Raw genomic sequence first — 20,486 nt, 5'->3', positions numbered from 1 at the left:
TGTCTGGGGATCTCCAAGTTACTTTACGTTGATGGCGGTGCGTGAACTTTAGGTTCGTTACGAATAATTCGTTTTTTCGACAGAAGTCGAGCAATCGTTTGCCTCTCGCAGAACTCTCGCATTGAGTTTTCCGTCACCAAAAGTCCCCCATGGCCATCAGTGCGTCTTTCTTATGGATTTGGTCGATGACGCTTTGTAGTGTGAAATAGAATTCATCGCATTCTTCCTCACTTCTGGCGGAGTCTGGGCACAGGCTTGAACGACAGTGATATTCTTGGCAGCTCCCTTTAGTCGTAAGACGGTTATTCTTTCTGAGACTGGGGTGAAAGAGATCAGAGATTTTTTGGCAGTTGGTAATACAAAGAATCTTACACCTTGTCGATGAACTGCATCCCTGCAGCCAGACAACAAGAAGGAGGCTCCAGAGAGATTTTCCTCACTCGTTCCAGGGAGGTGAGTCTCAGAGAGGGCGATAACATCCCAATTGTACCTCTGTAGTTCTCTAAGGGGAAGATCTAGTTTTCCCGGTTTGGCAAGTGTTCAGATGTTTAGCATGCCAAAGTGTAGGGTTGTTTTTGTCGGAATGGAACAACCGTGTGGATTTTCGCCCCAGGGGGGGTCGCTCTAGACCTAGAATCGTCGATTGCCCCGGACGCGGTATTTCCGTCGATTACCGCGGACGCGGTAGCATATAAAATCGCATTATCATCATTCAAAATTTGTTCTTCGTCAGTTACCCCGGATGTGGTGGCAGATGTTCATATAATATTGAACCCTTTTTTCATGATTTCAAGAGAGATGATTTCTTTGCTAAATGTTTGGGGGCGGCTAGCCACTCCTCTCCACCACCTTGCAGAGGCCGTTGTCCGTAATCCGGATCTTCCGCCCTTCCGCAGTTGTCCTCCTATAGGGGATCCTCCCTCGACGGTGTTCTGCTTCACCATACAATTTAACCCATTGCTGGGAGAAGGTTTGTAGCTGACGGGACGTGTCCACACGCCGGTGGGCCCTGCTGAATGTACATTCGAGTGGCCTTCTTCCTCCTCCGCCTGTATTTACAGCTCCCGGGCGAGGGTGCCTCAGTTTCAATTAAGGACCCTCAGGGACTGGGTCCTCCCTTGGTCCGCGCCTCCTAATCAATGGAGGTACCCTACATATCTGTAGGACGTTCCCCTATCCGCCACCCGGGGATGTGCTGAGTGGCCTGCGGGAGGCCTCTGCTGAGAACATAACTCAGCAGTGACTCAGATGTGCCAATACAGATTGATAAAATGACTATTTTTTAGTGTTCCTCAGATACTTTGCACATAGCTTACAATGTTAAAGATACTCATAAATACATTTATTTCATGTTACCCTATCATTTGGGCCCCTATTTACTTGAGCTATGCCAAGGTGTGACAGGTCAACCTGTCTTAATATGTATTTTATTGCATGATCCTATTATTTAGGATCAGTATATAATTATTTTCAGAGAAAGTAATACTTGTCGTTTGAATTTTATTAGTTGGATTTTTAATAGCTATTACGAAAACTGGCTCATTTGACCAGTCCACTTATGTAATTTCTTATTGGGCAGTTTTCTTTTATAACGCGTTTCTGTGTACTTTTTGTCCCAAAGAATCGAGTATGATTTTTTGTACTAAATTTATTAAATCTGCTGCTGGGACTCCGTGGGTATGTCCAGGTACATCATCAATCCTAAAATTACTTATCTATGAACTGTTACTATAGTACAGTGGCTATAAGACTCTCTTCCTGACAAGGAAGATTGAACCTCGAGTCACTCTATAGCAACAAATCTTGGAGAAATATTGTGGATTCAAAGCCTTGGAAGTGTTAAGTAATTGTCAAAATTAAGAATACTGTGCTTACTTTTATTATTTTAAAAATTAAAATGAAAGAATTCCAACCCTAATGATTAAACCCATCCAAATCTGACAAAAATCAAAATTTGTTTAATTTTGGAGAGATTTCTTTTAATTAAGATGAGATAGTTTTGGTACTTTTTTTTATGTATTATATATATATATATATATATATATATATATATATATATATATATATATATATATATATATATATATATATATATATATATATATATATATATATATATATATATATATATATATATATATGTCTATCATTTTTGCAGCTTTTAATGAAAATTTTTAATTATTTGATTTCCTAGGCTTAAAAGGTAACCCCTTGATAATCTTGAGCCTAGGGTAATATCTCAGTGCTTTGACAGTGCATCTCAGCCTAATTTAGGACAACTATTTTGTAAAAATAAACTTCAAAACCTCACTCTTATTTTCTAGTTCTTGTTTTGTCACAGTTGATTAGGGTACACGGGTTGAAACAAGAGAGACGCATTGGCAGAATGCATGGGAAGTGTATAATTTGGGCTATATATGTGCACATTAAGGAAGAGAAGTGTAGAATAAAGAATAGCGGAGCTGCATGCAAAATGTATTAGCTACAATTATTATGCATCTTATGAAGTAAGATGCATAAGAATTGTTTTCTTGGCATGTGCAAAGAATTGTTTTCTTGGAATGTTTGCTTCTCAATAGCCCCTAATCAAGACCTTTATTCAAATTCTTGTTTACAGACCTTAAACTTAAAACACTTAAAACGAACAGAAATTATTATGTACATGAGGAAACCCACCTACAATAAGATAAAAAGGATTGAGCAACAAATGAGAAGAAGACAAAAACAAAAATCGAACATTTAAAATAACAATAACTACATGTAATTATAGCCTAATACAAAAAAAGCAACTCCTAAAAAACAAGACTTCTAAAACACAGGAGACATTCTGTTTTCTTTTTCAGAAAGTTTCGAAACTGCAATTTCTGGATCGGCAGTCTATGTTTATTAATCAGTCTTATGTTGTATGTCCACAGTGCTATGTTGAGTGAGTTTCTAGCAAACTGAAAAAAGGGGGAGTTGGTTTTCGTTTTGTCAGTTTTTGTAATATCTTCAAGAAAGATATAAAGTACAGGATACGAGGCAGTGAAATAGTGTTGTAAAGATTGAAAAGGTAGAAAGGTGAACTGCCAAAGTTTCTTGGAAACAAATGAAGCATAGGAGGCAGGTATTCTGTAAGGATTGTCAGTGATTTGGAGACTTTTGATTGTGGTGGATAGAGGTGCCACTCATGAGGTCTAGGTGTTTCCAAGTAAGTGTCATTATTATGACACTTACTAGTCATAATAATGGAACTAGTAAGTGGTATAGCCTCTGATGAGTACAAAAACAAACAAATAACAATACAGAACTTCATAACAAACAAAAATATAATAAATATGCACATATGCTCAAGGTTCATGTTCAGTTTTTGCTTGAGACACTAATGAAAGTGTACGCCAAAACCTCTAGTTATTTCAGGTAGTACTGCTAATATGTTTTAATTTACAATAAACATAATATTCTTTTTAGATAGAACGGTGTGACTCATTCATTATCAAATTTTAGAAAAGCATGTTAAGATCATATCTAAATGGAGATTGGTCACTCTAGTTCCTCAGACTTCGAAGATTTTGAAGTATTGAACTCTGGTAATTTTTCCTTTTGTTTTCTTTGTAGTTTGTGTTACTAATTAGGGGTACCAATGGGGGGGGGGGGGTAATTTGCCCCCCCCCCTAGATTTGGAATGAAAAAATAAAAAAAAAATCACCCCCCCCCCCTCCTGATTTTATGAACTGCATTTTGCCCCCTCTCCCCTACATTTTTGTGAATTGGTGCCACTGAAATCAAATACAAGAGCTTTGTTTACATCATTTTTTTCTTGACCTATTGCCAAAGGCACACCTTTCTAAGAGGGAATCTACATCCTGTTTTGTCTTTTGCCATGTCAGTAAATCTTGTGTAAGCTGTGGTATTATGAGGGGTTTTGCCACCATATATCGAAGCCGAAGGTGTGCTGTATATACCATACTGGTTCCATTATAGAGTTAGAAACATGTATTTTCTCCTCTCAGTGTCCTGTTAAACATTAAGCCGGATATGTGTCCGGGGTACAGCACGCTTCGGAGAGGGCTTTTTGGATTGGTAATTAGAAATTCTAGTGCTTTTTTTAAGAGTAACAGTGATTGGAGGGCAGCTAATCCCCCCCCCTCAACACACACACGTTGTATTGTCCCGAAATGCATTCAATTGAAATTTTGAGATAGCAATTTTATTCAAATTAGTCCAAAGATCATATAACAAGGCTTTTGGGGCTAAAACAAACCCCAAAGCCTGGGGAAAGGGTGTTAAGTTATGCCCTGGGGGCATTTAAGGTTTATATGGAGGGGATGGTTGTATAAACTGTAGAGAGGTCTCATTTGGTTTAAAATTGGAAGTTCTAGTTCCCTTTTAAGAGTCAAAAGTGATGGAGATCAACTAGCCCCATCCCCTAACTACCCCTCTCTTCATGAAACGCATCTAATTGAAATTTTGACATATCCATTTTAAAATAAAATACTCCAAATAACATATAACAATGCCTCTAGGGTTGACACCCCCCCTCCCAGAGCCCTGAATCAAGGGCTGTAAGTTATGCCCTGGGGGTATATACGGCTTATGTGGAAACCGTACGGTTTTCTAGATCTCAGGACAAGGGCTGTAAATTAGGCAATTTGTGCATTGTTTACATATAGTATATGTTATTGACAAAAGGTATGGATGTTTAACTTCTACTTTCCCAAAATACGAAGGCATTAAGGTATGTCTTTCAAGGAATGTTTAGGGGAGTGTTGAACTAGAGCAAAACATGTTATGTGTATATGGGTTGTCAAAAGAGCGCAACTCAGGAATGACTGTATATTAATTTGGAACGTTCAGGAAATGATAAGGGAGATGATCATTTGACCAAAAAGGCAATATTTGTATGCTACTACCACTACAACTACAGCTGCTTCTACTGCTACCACAAGTACTATTACTACTACTATCACTTAAACTACTACTTCTGTAGCGGGTACTACTGTGGCTAAGGATATTGAAATAAACATCCTTGAGGGAACGTTGAGGGGAACTAAATCAAAGCATATTATATGCATACAGATCGCTGATACGGGCGTGCCAAAAATATTTTCGGAATGGCTTACCGCGTCAATAAGAAGCTTCAGGGGTAACCTGGGTGGAATGTTCAGTGGACCGAAAGACAAAATGAACCTGCTTCTGCAGATTTTAATTCTTCTGCGATTATTGTTACTACTGCTAATAATACACTATTACCGCTACTACTGTTCCTACTACTACCCCTACTATTATGATACTACTGCAATCAAGGCTAAGCGCATGAAGTTGAAAGTTGACAATAATATTGAGGGGGAGTTTGAATTAAATCAAAACACACTATGCGCATGCAGATTGTCAAAAGGGCGGATCTCAAGAAAGGATTTGGGTTTCAAAGTGGAACTTTCAGAGAATGCTTAAAGGAGGAGCTCAATTGACCAAAAGGCAATATATGCATGTGTCACTACTACCACTGCTGTTTTTACTAATACTACTACTGTTTCTAAACTACTCCAACTACTACTTCAATTGCAACAACGTGTAAGGCTTAGAATATTAAGATGAAAAGGGCCTCAAAGGGGATCAAAAGCACAAATCAGCAATGTTTTTAGAACAGCTTACCATGCCAAGGTGAAACTTCCAGGGTATCAGGAAAGGGATGTTCAACTCATAAAAAGGCAAGATGTACATGCTACTACTGCTATTAATACTGCAACTACTTCTCCTACTACCACCGTGGCTATTGTGATACTAGTTCAACTAAGGCTAAATCTTTTAAGGTAAAATTTGAGAGAATATTGATTGCAAATTCGAACTAAAAAAAGACACTATGTGCGTTTAGATTTTCGAAAGAGCGTATCTTAAAAATTGATTTGTGTATTAAATTGCAACATCAGGTGTTGACAAAAAAAACGATGGTGATATGTGCATACTACTACTATTACTATTGCTACTACACAAGCTAAGGGTATTAAGGTGAGGCTTTCAAGGAATATTTAGGCAGATGTTGAACTAAGTCAAAACGAACGATGATCATGTAGAATGTCAAAAGGGTGACAAAGCAATATCGCAATAACAGCTTATATTATTAAGTTAGACCTTTCAGGGTAAGTTGTGGTGGATTTTGAACCAATCAGAAGACACTATGTGTATACTTTTAATGCTACTTCTGCTGTTACTTTGTAATTAATGACACTAAGGAGAATAAGTTGAAATTTTTAGGGAACGTTTAGGGGGATTTTAATTTAAACGAAAAAACTATATGCGTGCCGGTGTTAAAAGGGCATGTAAACAATATTATAGGCAGCGCTGCCCTATCAGAACTAGTAATATTGTTGATATTTTAAAGGAGCTAATTCGATTGGAAATTAAAAGTTCTAGTACCCTTTTTAAGAGTCAAACGTGATTGGAGGGTTATCAGCTTTCCAATTTTGTTTCCCTGAAAAGACTATGCCAATATAAAATGAACAGAAATTAATTAAAAATCTTTTTCCTCAAAATAAGTTTTTAAGGAAAAGTAAAGAGCACCTTTTAACCAAAAGTTAGCCAAACAAAGAATAAAATAATCTACCAAGCATAAAACTACCACAAATCAGCATCAATAAATAAATGAAACCCAAAATGAACAGAAATTAGAATAAATAACCGAGTCAAGCTCAAAACGAGCAGAAATTGACATGATTAGGGCGCACAACCTCTATGCCTTCTCAAAGCCAGAACATAATTTGCACTTTACTGAAAAAAATTAAATGTTTTAACTTTTATAACTTCAATAAATCAATATTAAGATTTTAAAGAATAAATATGAGCATATATATATTAAACTGACAATGCACATTCATTTGTATTTTTCCAGTGAAGTGCAAATGAAGTTCTGGCCCTGAGAAGGCATAGGGGTTTGAAAAAGTGGAAATGATTATAAATTTCCCCCCCCCCCCCTCTAGATTTAGAAAAATACCTCCCCCCGCCCTAGATTTTTGTGAATTGACGCTACTGCTAGTCGTCTTAAAAATTTGTTATACGCCTTCAAAGTATCCACTGTCTTTACTAATAATGTTACCTAGGTAAGCAGAGCTATCCACTAGACCAATCTTCTCGTTACCCAACATCACCTCTTCAACTTAATTTATTCCTAGTCTAGTGACTCAGTTTTCTTAGCATTAATTTATTTTTTGAAGTATTAAGTTAAGTCTTTAATTAAATCTCAAACAAAAATAAATTCAAAAAGTTTAATTACTTAATGAATACTAGTAAAACTTTAATTACTCCTAATTTAGGCAACTTCGCGTGAATTTCCAAACATATTCTTGCACCCAAATCACTCAACACCTCCGAAAATTCATCTGCATAAGCTACGTCTTGGAGAGGTTTATCTCTCCATTTAGCCTCATGTACTCTCATAACCTTTGCTGTTTCCACAGAGCAAAAGCCATGAAATAATCCATATAAATTGACTAAAGCCCTGCCCTTGTGTTGCTGGCGACTACAGCATTTCTTACTCTAATAAGTATAATCACACTAAATAATTTGCTTCCTAAAGAAAATCAAGCAGATGTATCTATAATATAATAATACTGTAAACTTATTCGTTTCAATAAGGCTAACATTTAGTCAATTTATACCTCTACATTATTAAAAATGATCTTCAATATCTGATGTCTGTCTGTGTAACCATTATGTTTGAAAAATCATTTGCCTATCATCTCAACCTGTAATCCTCTATTTTTCAGTATCCTTTTCATATCTTCTCCTTACTTACTCCTCCTTACTTATCTTCCTTTATTTCTGAAGTAAGTGATTGTCTTACTATTATCTTCTTTCCTATAAAATCATCATATCCTAATAGCACATTCTCAAAATGTTCAGCCAAATTCTCTTATACTTGCATCAGTAGAAAGTGTAAATTCTGTTTTTTTTTATTACGCGGACCAGAATTTTCTTTCTAAAGTTTAGAAAAGGACAGTTCTTAAAAATATTCTAGAATACCATCTTAGAAAACGTCAAAAATCAGCTCAAAAGAAGTATCATTGAGTGATCTGACAGCTTTGGGAGTTCTTTGTTGCGCTACCTGCCTTGATCAAAAACCATGTTGACACGGGGGGCTATTATTTATGCTGTGTTTGAATTGAATAGACAACACTTTTCTTAACAATTAGCAAAAGATTATATTTTTCTTTATGTAAAACCAGCCTCTTGTTACTTTTTCGAATTGTTGACACATTTTAGATCCCCTATTCATTTTTATCAAAATTGCTTTGGAAGTTCTTTGTGATGCTGGACAAACTTGCAAATGAGCCATTTGTCTTTGAGACGTTCAGCCAATTCTGTGACTAGCAAAATGATTTGCAATGTATCAGATGGTCTTGTCAGCTTGTAAAGATCGTTTAAGTGTAATTTTCTTACATTTTGTGATAGTTTTATTCTGCTTATTTTCTAGATCCATCTAAATCAGACCCTAAAATGGACCCTTTGGCTCCACCAGCACCACTCCCTGATTTTGTGGTATTAGAGAAGGCAGACCAAGATATGAAAGAAGCCACAGACAACACCAAAAAAGTCGAGAAGTCAAGGGAAAGAAAAAAGCTACCTGAAGAGGTTGCTGCACCTCTGCCTACTATGTAAGTATTTCAAATTCAAATAAGCACCTCTTGAAAAGAACGGTCTGTGTCCATTGGGAAGAAAAAGAAGAAGACTATTCAAACAAATATTTCTCCTGTATTAAAACAAGGCGTACTCAGTGTTGAAAGAGGAAAAAAAATTAAATACTAACAGTTGTAAAAAAAACGTATGGTAGGTTGAAAACGTTACTTTCACTTGAAAAAAACCTCGATTTTTTCATTTAATTTCTGATCATTTTTCAAATCATGCCGGGACATCCGCCTCCCCTCTGTGAAAAATTTGCTCTGGAAAATCCCTCCCCAGGAAAAATTCCCTTCGTAGAAAATTCATCTCTGCTTAAACCCCCCCCCCCCTGATTTATCGCTTGATAATGATCAATCCCATCTTATCTTTTAATGACATTTGAGGTTTTCTTTTCGTTTTGCAGTAACCCCCCCCACCCCCTTGTCTTGTTTAGCCATTCACAGAGTAATAATCTGTGATCACGACGAGGTCCATATTCTTCCGTATCGGTGAACGCCACATAGGGGCTCCGGATCGGTTCTGATCGTGGGTTGTTAAGGTTTTGCATTATCTGGCAGGGCGTTTCTTTCAAGAGGGTAGTAGTAGCGAGCTGGTTAACTATTCTTTCTCAAGTTATTCTTTGGGTCATCAGCTGATCATGTCAGAAGGCGTAATCAGATCAGATGACCCCGCGTTTCTTTATAAAATCTGCGACACCCTATTCTTGAAAACATCGTTTTCTAATCTTTTTTTTAGACCTTATCAGTAAGTTTGTCACCCAAGATTCTGTTTAACTATCTGTTGTGGAAGACTAAGTGCTTCATCATGAGTGGATTTAATGGTGCAAATTCTTCTTGCATATAGTAGCACTGTTCTGACCATTACTGTGTAAATTTAGATTTTAGTGTGGGGATGGATTTGCCGTCTACGCCATTGAGCATGGCTCAATGAGGTGAAAGCTACTACCGTCGGTGCTATTCTAGGTTTAACATCATCTTCAGAGCTGCCATGTATGTTGACCAATCAACTGAGATACTTGACATTACAATGAAGTATCTCTTCGTAATAAGCCTAGTTCAGTTTGATGAGTTCATCTGGCACTCCATCCTCTTTCACTGCGTCAAGAACCTCAATGTAATGCGCATGTTTTGATAAATGGCCTCAATTCGGGATCTCATATGCACATTTTTGTTTATCAATAAACCAGCTTAATCTAAGGCAGACCCAATATTTGATTTTCTATACATTTAGGGCTCTGCAAGGTTTGAATCCGGCCCTGCTCAGACAGTAACAGAAAAAAGAATAAATTAAAATAGTTGGCCCCCCTTTTTGGTTATAAAACTGCAAAGATATACATCAATAAAATCAACTTAATCTAAGGCAGACCCAATATTTGATTTTCCACACATTCTGGGCTCCGCAAAGTTTGAATCCGGCCATGCTCAGAGAGTAACCACAAAAAGAATAAATTGAAATAGTTGGCCCCTTTTTGGTTATAAAATTACAAAGATATACATCAATAAAATCAGCTAATCTAAGGCAGATCCAATATTTGATTTTCTACACATTTGGGGCTCCGCAAGGTTTGAATCCGGCCCTGCTCAGAGAGTGATAGCAAAAAGAATAAATTGGAATAGTTGGCTCCCTTTTTGGTTATAAAATTACAAAAAGATATACTTTTAGAATTTTTAATTCGTAAAATTTTAATTATGTTGTCTATTCTTTCATTATTAAATTACGAAATTCTTTTATTATTAAATATTTAATTGCTATTATTATTTTGTTCTTTCGATTTTCCTTCTGCAGAGAAGGAAATAATTGGAATTTTTTTTTATCACGATAAAATTGGGTGCTGTTTTTGTAGAGCGGGACCGAAAACTAGATAATTTTTCTAGCTCAAATCGGCGCCGAAAAAAGCTATGTGTGTCCGGTCGCTTAGGGTTCTCTGTCACTACATAGTAATATTACGCCATGCAGTATTAAAAATCTTTCAAAAGGAGGCCCTAGACGGTCAATCATTGTGATCAAAAGCTTCAGTCAATCGATTGACTCAAGCATGATTGACCGTCTAGGAACCTGTTTGACGCCTGAGTCAAGCGTTAAACAGTGATCGATAGAAAGTTTTTATGACTCAATCATTTTGATCAAAAGCAGTGTGTTAGATTGGCTTTGATCGAGATTAAAGGGCTGATTGAAGATTGATATGAAGCACACGTCAATGGGTTGAGAAAAACTTTTGATCAAAATAATTTACCGTCTAGGGCCTCCTTAAAAGATTTTAAAAAATTCTTCCGTAATAGAATTTTAACATTTCTAAGACGTCTGGAATATGATTCCGATAATGAGATTATGCGAAACTATTTCCATAACAACTTAAACGAAGAAGAAGAAGATTGGTTTGGTCGACTGATGGAAGATTGGTTTGGTCGATTGGTTTAAATCGACTGAACTTTAATTTTGGCTGGATCCAGCTCTGGATTCTAGCTAAATCAAACAGTTTGTGGCACAGTTTATATAATTAGCAGTATGATCTTTCCCTATCTCACCCATTATAAAAACCCGGACCGAGGTGCGAGTGCTCCAGAGAACGTATAAACATAAGCGACATTAGATCTTTTCACAGGTAGACAAGTCAGATCTCTCTTGAACGCGAAACTTGGCTTCAAAGTTGGAACACTAATTTTGAAGAAACTAATTTTAAATTAATTTATTCCAATACATACATGAAAATCGGTAATTAGTAGTGCAATGTTAATATTAGATGTTTTTAGGAATTAAAAATAGGTTTCGAAGTCTCGAATTGGTTTCAAAGGCATTTTGAGAAAGTTTCTGCCAAAATACGTGTTCCAGGGTAATCGGACCGCTGATGGCAGATCAAATGAGAGGAGCTGTTTGTACGCACCAATATATATATATATATATATATATATATATATATATATATATATATATATATATATATATATATATATATATATATATATATATATATATAATATATATATATATATATATATACTACGAAAACTTTACGAAAAAAGTGGCCATTCTGTTGCCCTGGAAAATCAAAACTATAAAATTTAGCGGCTGAAATCTTTGAAATGTATAGCTAAAAATGTATTATTTCTTATAGCTCCCCGTTAGAAAAAAGTTTTTGAAATATTTTGGAAATTGTGCCGTAAAAGGTCTAAGATTATACAGACTCAGCAGTAAGAAAGGCATTTTATTTATTTTCTGGTAAACAAACTAGAAGAATATTCTATAATAGGAGCTTTTCTAGCGTAAAGCCCCGTAAAATTTTGAATCTGTCACTAAAATGTGTGATGTCCTTCAATTTTCTGAAAACTCACTAAGAATTTTACAAAAAACACATCTTAACAGACGTTTGGTATTTTCTTGGATAGGACTATTGTGGCAACTTTTACCACAGCAACCAATAATTAGAACCCAAGTCCTAAAATTGGTCTCTATCAGGAACCCTTATCGCTATATAAATTCGCAAAGTGCAAAGACTTTCAAAGAGAGGTGTTTATTCTTTAAAGTTCAGAAAGGTCTGCCCATTTCATACGAAAACATTAATTGAAAACGAAACTAGTCTTATCTTGGCTCTCCACCAAAATAGGTAACTAGCCTTTTCAAGCATCACAGGAACTACAATTTTAGAAAATAAATATCACGACGTGAAAAAAAAAATGATAAACCATCCAGTGGCGGATCCAAAAAAAAAATCCTTATTTTTACAAATTTCATCAACCCCCCGCCCCCGTGTTGATAAAATCCTACGTCCACTGATCAGTTGAGTCCACTGTATATAAATAATAGATTGTCATAATTTGTATATAAATTAAGTAATACATGTGAGATTGGACAGTTGCAAACCACTTGGCCGGCTCACCAAGTTTTTTTCTGCTTTCGCAATTACGAATAATGCACTTTCTAACCATTTCTCATTGATTGACGCATACACACTAATCCATAAGTGCACAAATAAGTGGGAGGAGCTTTTTGTTCGCACCGAGAATGAAGAGCCAGAAATCATTTGCGGTAAATTTACTGCTAATTATATAAACTGTGGTTTGTGGTAACGAACTTTAAGTACGAATCAACATTGTTGTCTTTTCACGGTCTCCAAATTATTATCCCTGGGTTACCGAAATACCTGCACAGATGAAACGATTATTACTAATAAATTTGCTGAGTTCTTCTCAAGTATTGGTCAAAATGTGCAGGCGGAAGGGTTAGTGAATTTTAATAATGATTCCTTGGAGGACGAATTTTTGGATGAAAGAGGAATTGGAAATGAAATTGAATTTCAACCGTGTACTCGAGATGAAATTCTGAAGGGTGTGAAAACAATCAAATCGAATTCAGCAGGGACAGATGGAATTCATTTGAAGGCTTTTAAATCAGTGATGTGTTATTTAATACCATGTCTTGTCCACATAATCAATCTTTCCCTGGAAACTGGGGTATTCCCCGATGCGCTTAAAAGGGCAAAAGTTATCCCTCTCCATAAAGGTGGGTCTAAACTAGATATCGAAAATTATAGACCTATATCAATCCTTCCCCTGTTTTCAAAAATATTTGAAAAAATTGTACATAAAAGGCTGTATGATTACCTCACGAAAACAGGGATGTTAAGTGAAACTCAGTTCGGCTTTAGGAAAGGTCACTCGACGTCGGACGCCGTGCATTCTCTCTGTGATATTGTAAATAGATTCTTTGAACGTGGTGAAATCCCTTTTACTGTTTTTATTGATTTTAGAAAGGCGTTTGATACAGTGGATTTTAAAATTTTACTCAAACGTCTACAGTCCCTTGGAGTTCGCGGTAATCATCTGAAATGGTTTGATAGTTTTTTAAGTGGAAGATCTATTCAATTTGTTTTAAATGATGCAATTTCTTATCCCTATCAAGTTAAGTGTGGTGTACCTCAGGGATCTGTCTTGGGACCACTTCTGTACCTTGTGTATGTTGATTCAATGCGTTTTTAGTTACCGGAGTGTTTTATCACGACTTTCGTGGATGATACTGCTTTAACTATGTCTAGTCGAATGATTGATGATCTATTGTTGAAAGTAAATAGGGTTTTAAAGTAATTTTATGTATTTACAAGTTTAAGCCTTTTGTCAGTGAATGTTAAAAAAACTAATTTTATGATTTTTAGGAGAGGTGGTAAGCCTCCGAGTGTTGATGGAGAGATATTTTTTAATGGTAAGCCTTTGTCACAGGTGCATGAGGTGCGTTATTTGGGCTTCCAGCTTGATTGTAATTGTCTTGGAAGCACCATAGTGATCTTGTTGCAGCTAAAGTTGCTAGAGGTCTGGGAATTTTGCATCGTTCGAAGCATTTTTTACCATTGTCGGTTCTTTTATTATTGTATCATAGTATTGTTGCGCCTTATATGTCTTATGGTTGTGTCATTTTGTCTAGCAATTTTTATGCAAATTTCAAAAGAGAGCAGATTTTACAAAATAAAACAGTACGTCTTCTTGGGAATTATATAGAAAATGTGAATGATACTGCATCATGTTTTAAAAAATTAAGAGTGCTTAACATTGGTCAGATTCGCGATTACCAAGCTGCTATTTTTGCCTATAGATGTTGGAATGATGTATGTCCTCCAGTTTTTACAAATTTTTTTCGCGTAAATAGTTCACTCCACAGGTATGCAACTAGAGAGGCGAAAAATTTTACTGTTGAGCATCGAGACACCACACGTGCAGGTTTCGGGATTCGGTATTTGGAATGATATCCCAGTTGGCGTTCGGGAAGCTGAACACATTGGGTCGTTTAAATTAAAAATAAAAAAAAATTTATTGGGAGAGGGGAGGTAATTTATTATTATTGTAATCATTAATGTTTTTTTTTTTCTTTTCTTCATAGTTTTTGGTATTATTTTTTATTTTTAGAGAGATAGTGTTCAAGTTTTTTTTTTTTTTCATGTCTTTTTTTTTTATAATTATAATTTTTTGATGTTTTTTATTATATGATTGCAGCCGTCTTTCATCAGGCTTTTTGAGCCTTCTCCGGGCGGTTGCTTGTATATAGTTTATTTTGTAATTAGTAATAAATAAAGCAAGTCAAGTCAAGTTAAGCGGTTAAGGTCCGTTAAGTACTTTGGGATCATTATTGATAAAAATTGATCGTGTAAAGGATATTAACAAAATATTATCGCATAATTCAGGAATTATTCGTAAATCAAAACATGTTTTCCTTCATATGTTTTACGGTTATAGCATTTTTCACTGATACGTTCATATATTTTCCAATGTTCGTCTGTATGGCTTGGTACTTTTTCCTTCAATACTTCGCCCAATACGTGTACTGCAGATTGCCATTAGATCATTTTGTGGAATTAATTAAAAAAACTTTTTCCACAAAATAAGTTTTTTAAAGAAAAGTAAAAAACTCCATTAAACAAAAAATGAGCAAAATAAAATAATCTACCAAGCTCGAAACTACCACAAATCAGCATTGATAAATAAATGAAACCAAAAACGTACAGAAATTAAAATAAATAACCGAGTCAAACTCAAAACGAGCAGAAATTAACATAAGTTGGGTGCAAAACCCCTTTGCCTTCCCAAGGGCAGAACAAAATTTGCACTTTACTGAAAAAATACAAATGAATGTGCATTGTCAGTTTAATATACATATACTTATATTTAGTAATCAAAATGTTAATATTATTTGATTGATAAAAGTTATAAAAGTAAAAACATTTATATTTTTTTCAGTAAAGTGCAAATTTTGTTCTGGCCTTGGGAGGGCATAGGGGTTTTGCGCCCAACTTATGTTAATTTCTGTTCGTTTTGGGTTTCATTTATTTATCGATGCTGATTTGTGGTAGTTTCGACCTTGGTAGATTATTTGATTTTATTTTTGCTCATTTTTTGTTAAAGAGTTCTTTACTTTTCTTTGAAAAGCTTATTTTGTGGAAAATTTTTTTTTTAATTAATTTCTGTTCTTTTTATATTCACAAAGTCTTTTCGGGGAAAAAAAATAGTACAGTAAATATTTTCGTTTTTTAAGACTTTATAGTTTGGCCTGCTATTTGTATGTTGGAGAAAAATTTTCAGCAATTTTTAACAACATACACCAGTATAAAAATCTGGACACAAATAGTACTGTTTAACTTAGTTTCTTAACTCCTCTAGTTGACCTGAAATGGAAAACTTGATACCATTTGCAAAAAAATCTGTTTACTTTCTTTGTTAATTTGGATGTATTTACATTATTTTTATTTGGTTAAATATTAAAAGCAGAGTTAGTCTCGAAAGTCTTAAATTAATAACGTCAGTCGGTTTCGGGATAAAGTTGAGAAGCCTTATTGGGAATAATCATAATAACAGCTCAATTCTATTTGATCTTAAGGCAAAATTTAGTTTTTAAACATAATGGCCAAGTGGGAGGGTTCAGGTTCAGGTTCAGGTTCATTTATTATTCAATCTTACATAATGACACTAAATATATACAGATATCTGGCAGTGAGACAAGCTCGTTTTGCACAGATAAAAAAAGAAAAACAACAAAGAAATATACGGATTTTCATTCAAAATGGTAGACTTCACAAACAAATATAAATAAATCAATAAATGTAAGGTTAATTACTCACCACATCACGGCAGACACCCACCCGACGATACATAAACAACTCTCAACCAGCAATGGGACAAGAAGAAGGATATCAAGATCCGAGAGAGATCGGAGTGGAAGGGGTGGAAGGGGGATTGGTAGCCCTCTAATCACTTTCGACTATTAAAAAGGACATCAGCCCTTTCTATTTTCAATCGAATGAGCCTCTTTCGAAGTTCCCACGACAACTCCTTCAATACGAAGTGCCCTGGTCCAAACAACAACAACAACAAAAAATATTACTAATCACTTTCGACTATTAAAAAGGGTACTAGCGCTTTGAATTTCAAATCGAATGAGCCCTTTTCTGAAGTTTCTACGACAACGTCTTTTATAAAAACCTTATATGCCCCCAGGGCATAACTTAAAACCCTTGCCCTGAGGGCTTTGGCGGAGTATCTTCCTCAAAAACATATTTTTTATATGTAAATGAACTACGCTGAACAAAATGGCTATCTCAAAATTCTTGTTGGATGTGTTTGGGGGAATGATGGGCGTGGGGGGGGGCTAGTTGCTCTCGAATCAATTTCGACTATTAAAAAGGGCACTAGCCCTTTGACTTTCATATCGAATGAACTTTTTTTGAAGCTTCTATGACAAAGCCTTCTATAAAAACCTTATATGCCCCCTGGGCATAACTTAAAACCCTTGCCCTGAGGGTTGTGTGGGAGTGTCCTCCTCAAAAACATATTTTCTATCTGGAAATCAACCACGCTGAACAAAATGGCTATCTCAAAATTTTTGATAGGATGTGTTTGGGTGAATGATGGACGTGGGGGGTGGGGCTAGTTGCCCTTCAATCACTTTCAACTATTAAAAAGGGCACTAGCCCTTTGAGTTTCAAATCAAATGAGCCCCTTTTGAAGTTTTTATGACAACGCCTTCTATAAAAACCTTATATACCCCAGGAATCCAGGATATAACTTAAAACCCTTGCCCTGAGGGTTGTTGGGGAGTGTCCTCCTCAAAAACGTATTTTCTATCTGGAAATCAACTACGCTGAACGAAATGGCTATCTCAAAACTTTAATTGGATGTGTTTGGGAGAATGTTGGGCGTAGGGGAGGGGCTAGTTCCCCTCCAATCACTTTAGACTATTAAGAATGGAACTAGCCCTTTGAATTTCCAATCGAATGAGCCTGTTTTTAAGTTTCTACGACAACGTCTTCTATAAAAACCTTATATGCCCCCAGGGCATAACTTAAAACCCTTGCCCTGAGGGTTGTGGAGGAGCCTCCATCGGAGGAGCTATCGAAGCTCGTTCCTGATAAAGCAAAGCTCTTGCGATCAACTCGCCGAGGTACAGCTCGTCAGGACTACCTTGAGCAGGGTACTCCCGCCAAGAATATCTGAAAACAAGTTTCGCCCGGCGACCGGTTGCCACATGGAATAGATTGCAGGCAGAGGTAATCCCGAAAAATCCTTCCCTTGACGCGTTCAAGAGAAGGTATAACAAGTACCTCAGCGTTGACTGTATTTAATTAATTCCAGCGTTGGAATTAATTTTGACTGTAATTGGTTTTTTTTTTTTTTTTTTTTTTTTTGCTTCGGGATGAATTATTTTCTGTAAGTTTATTTTTCGGTACGCGGTTTCACCCTTCTGCTTATTATAGATTATACTTGTTGTTTTTTTTTTTGTTTTTTTTTTTTGTTTGTTTAAATTTTTTGTTCTTTTGTTTTACATGCTACACGCGAAAGAAGTCAAGTTTGGTCAATGCCAATGAAATAAAATAGGATGAATATATAATAGTTTAGAAACAAATTTGGGCTATATATTTGCACATTAAGGGGATGGGGGTACAGAATAGCGTATATTAAATACGTAAATACATTCTTAGACCACACTGGCTATACATGACAAACGAAACTCAGAGAGGAGAGAAAGTAACAAAATGAAAAATAAAATCTATAATAAGCAGAAGGGTTAAACGGTGTACCGTAAAAAAAACTTACAGAAAATAATTCATCCCGAAGCAAAAAAAAAAAAAAAAAAAACCAATTACAGTCAAAATTAATTCCATCAATCTCAATCTGTTTCGAAGGTATACTTACAAAGCAACCCCACACGTAGCTCAGATTTAAATTTACTAATGTGTAATTCGTTGGTACTTGGGACAAGCTTATTCCGCCGCTTAGTCCCTCTATAAATAACTGAAAAAGCAGTGCCACTAGAAACTAGACAAAGAACCTCATTATCTCCACTTGTTCGAGATCCGTTACAATGAACATTCGATCTTTCCCGAAATATTCCTGTAAAACAGTCTGGAAGGCACCCATAACAATACTTATACATAAAAACCAGTGTGTAAAAATCGTGCAATCCAGCTGCAGGCATTATATTAATTATACTGTACATTGACCTGACCGAATCCCGGTTCCCTTTTCCACAAAATGATCTAATAGCATTATTCTGCAGTACACGTATTTTTATTACAGACTTCACGGCTCCATCACAGATGATGATTTTCCGCTAGTCCTGGTAGTTACCTCATTTTCTAACACTGAGGTACGTGTTATACCTTCTCTTGAACGCCTCAAGGGAAGATTTTCCATGATTACCTCTGCCTGCAATCTATTCCGTGTGGCAACCGATCGCCGGGCGAAACTTGTTTTCAGATATTCTTGGCGGGAAGTACCCTGCTCAAGGTAGTCCTGACGAGCTGTACCTCGGCGAGTTGATCGCAAGAGCTTTGCTTTATCAGGAACGAGCTTCGATAGCTCCTCCGATGGAGGGTTACACAAGTACTTATAGAAAACCGACATGGACGCCACAACGAAACGTTCCTGGATCAGCTGTGGAGTTTTAGCTTTCGTATTGCCAGAGGTTGCTGCACGCACTGTTCTATTTTGAATATATTGGAGTGGAGCGATGTGGCTTTTTGGTGCATCAGCGAAGAGAGGACATGCATATTCCATGACAGGTCTGATGCACGAATTGAAAAGTGGCAGAATAGAATCATCAGGGAGAAGACTTTTGTTTCTTAAGATAACTCCTAGCTTCTTGTAGCAAGAGGATCTAATTTTACTGAGATTCTCTATATTCCGTGATAGTATTTTACTTATAGCTTTTACATGGTACTTAAATGATAAATTTTTGGTCAATAATAATCCCAATAATCGTCAACAATCCTAATAATCGTCAACAATAATAATAATAAATTTTCGTCAATGATGTAGAATAATTAATATAATTCTTGCAGCTGGATTGCGTGATTTTTATGCACTGTTTCACGTATTATAATGGGTGCCTTCCAGAATGCTTTACAGGAATATTTCGTGAAAGGTCGAATGTTCATTATCGTTTATTTCCATTTTCGATTAGTTCGCAAACTTGGTGGCAAGTTGGCACCAAGGCAAGTTGGCAAACAATTAGGTGGAAAGTTAGTAAGCATACCTTGTAAACAGATTAAGAGTGATGGAACTGAAAATGATAATGAATATATTGGCAAAAATAGTAATTATTGAATTGTTTGTAATTCCTATTAAATATTCAGATATTTTTGCTTTAGGATCATTATATTTTGTAGTTATATTGTGTGTAAAATATTTATAAAAGGTATTTTTTTTTGTACAATGTTTCACCCTCCAACTTCTTGTAACATATATTTATTGTTATTTTTATTTTTTGTTAGTGACACACCCTAGCAAACGACACTTCTGGTATGCTAATGATTGGTTTTGTTTCTGGTTTTGGAAAATAAATTATTACTAGTAATACTATTCTTTTTTGTTGATATCTTTGTTATGAGGCTATGAAGATTTTCTTAAGTTGTTCTCTTCAATGTGGCAGCTTCGAAATTTGATTTTGAAGGGCTCATTAATCGAGCTAAACCATAATACACAAAAATTAAAATACTTAACATTCATATAAAATAATATACGACAAACTACTTGATATTCTTTTTTAGTGATGTTTTTTAATTATTATCTAATGAAGATTTTAATAAATTATGTTATTTGACGTAACTGGTTTCGGACATCGACTTTGAAGAGCTCATTAATAGAGCTGAACCATAGTCAGGGGTGTCCCGAGACTCATTTCATTGGAGGGGCGATCTTCGTAAATTTTACCGAATCGCTACCTGATTTATGCCGAATTTCCTGCAGAAATGAAGAATTTTGCTAAATTTCGGGCAATTTTGCAAAAATTTTACCGAATACCAAAAACGTTGGAGGGGCGGCGCGCCCCTCCCCGTCCCTCCTCGGGACGCCCCT

General features: G+C 35.8%; 1 protein-coding gene across 2 annotated transcripts in view; it reads left to right on the top strand.

The window, feature by feature from the left end:
* Positions 1-20,486, top strand: part of LOC148942532 (protein PRRC1-A-like) — a 62,096-nt gene that overhangs the window by 13,656 nt on the left and 27,954 nt on the right. For both annotated transcript variants that reach the window (XM_089102233.1, XM_089102234.1), the window contains exons 2-3: positions 3,451-3,569; positions 8,450-8,630. In XM_089102233.1, coding sequence (XP_088958359.1) covers positions 3,512-3,569; positions 8,450-8,630 — 239 coding nt within the window. In that variant the 5' untranslated portion in view covers positions 3,451-3,511. The remainder of the gene's footprint in view (positions 1-3,450; positions 3,570-8,449; positions 8,631-20,486) is intronic.

This window comes from Artemia sp. Qi Xiang Cuo, chromosome 16 (assembly GCF_049724085.1).
Source record: "Artemia sp. Qi Xiang Cuo chromosome 16, ASM4972408v1, whole genome shotgun sequence".
NCBI classification, from domain to species: domain Eukaryota; kingdom Metazoa; phylum Arthropoda; class Branchiopoda; order Anostraca; family Artemiidae; genus Artemia; species Artemia sp. Qi Xiang Cuo.
This window is presented reverse-complemented; position numbering and strand designations above follow the sequence as displayed.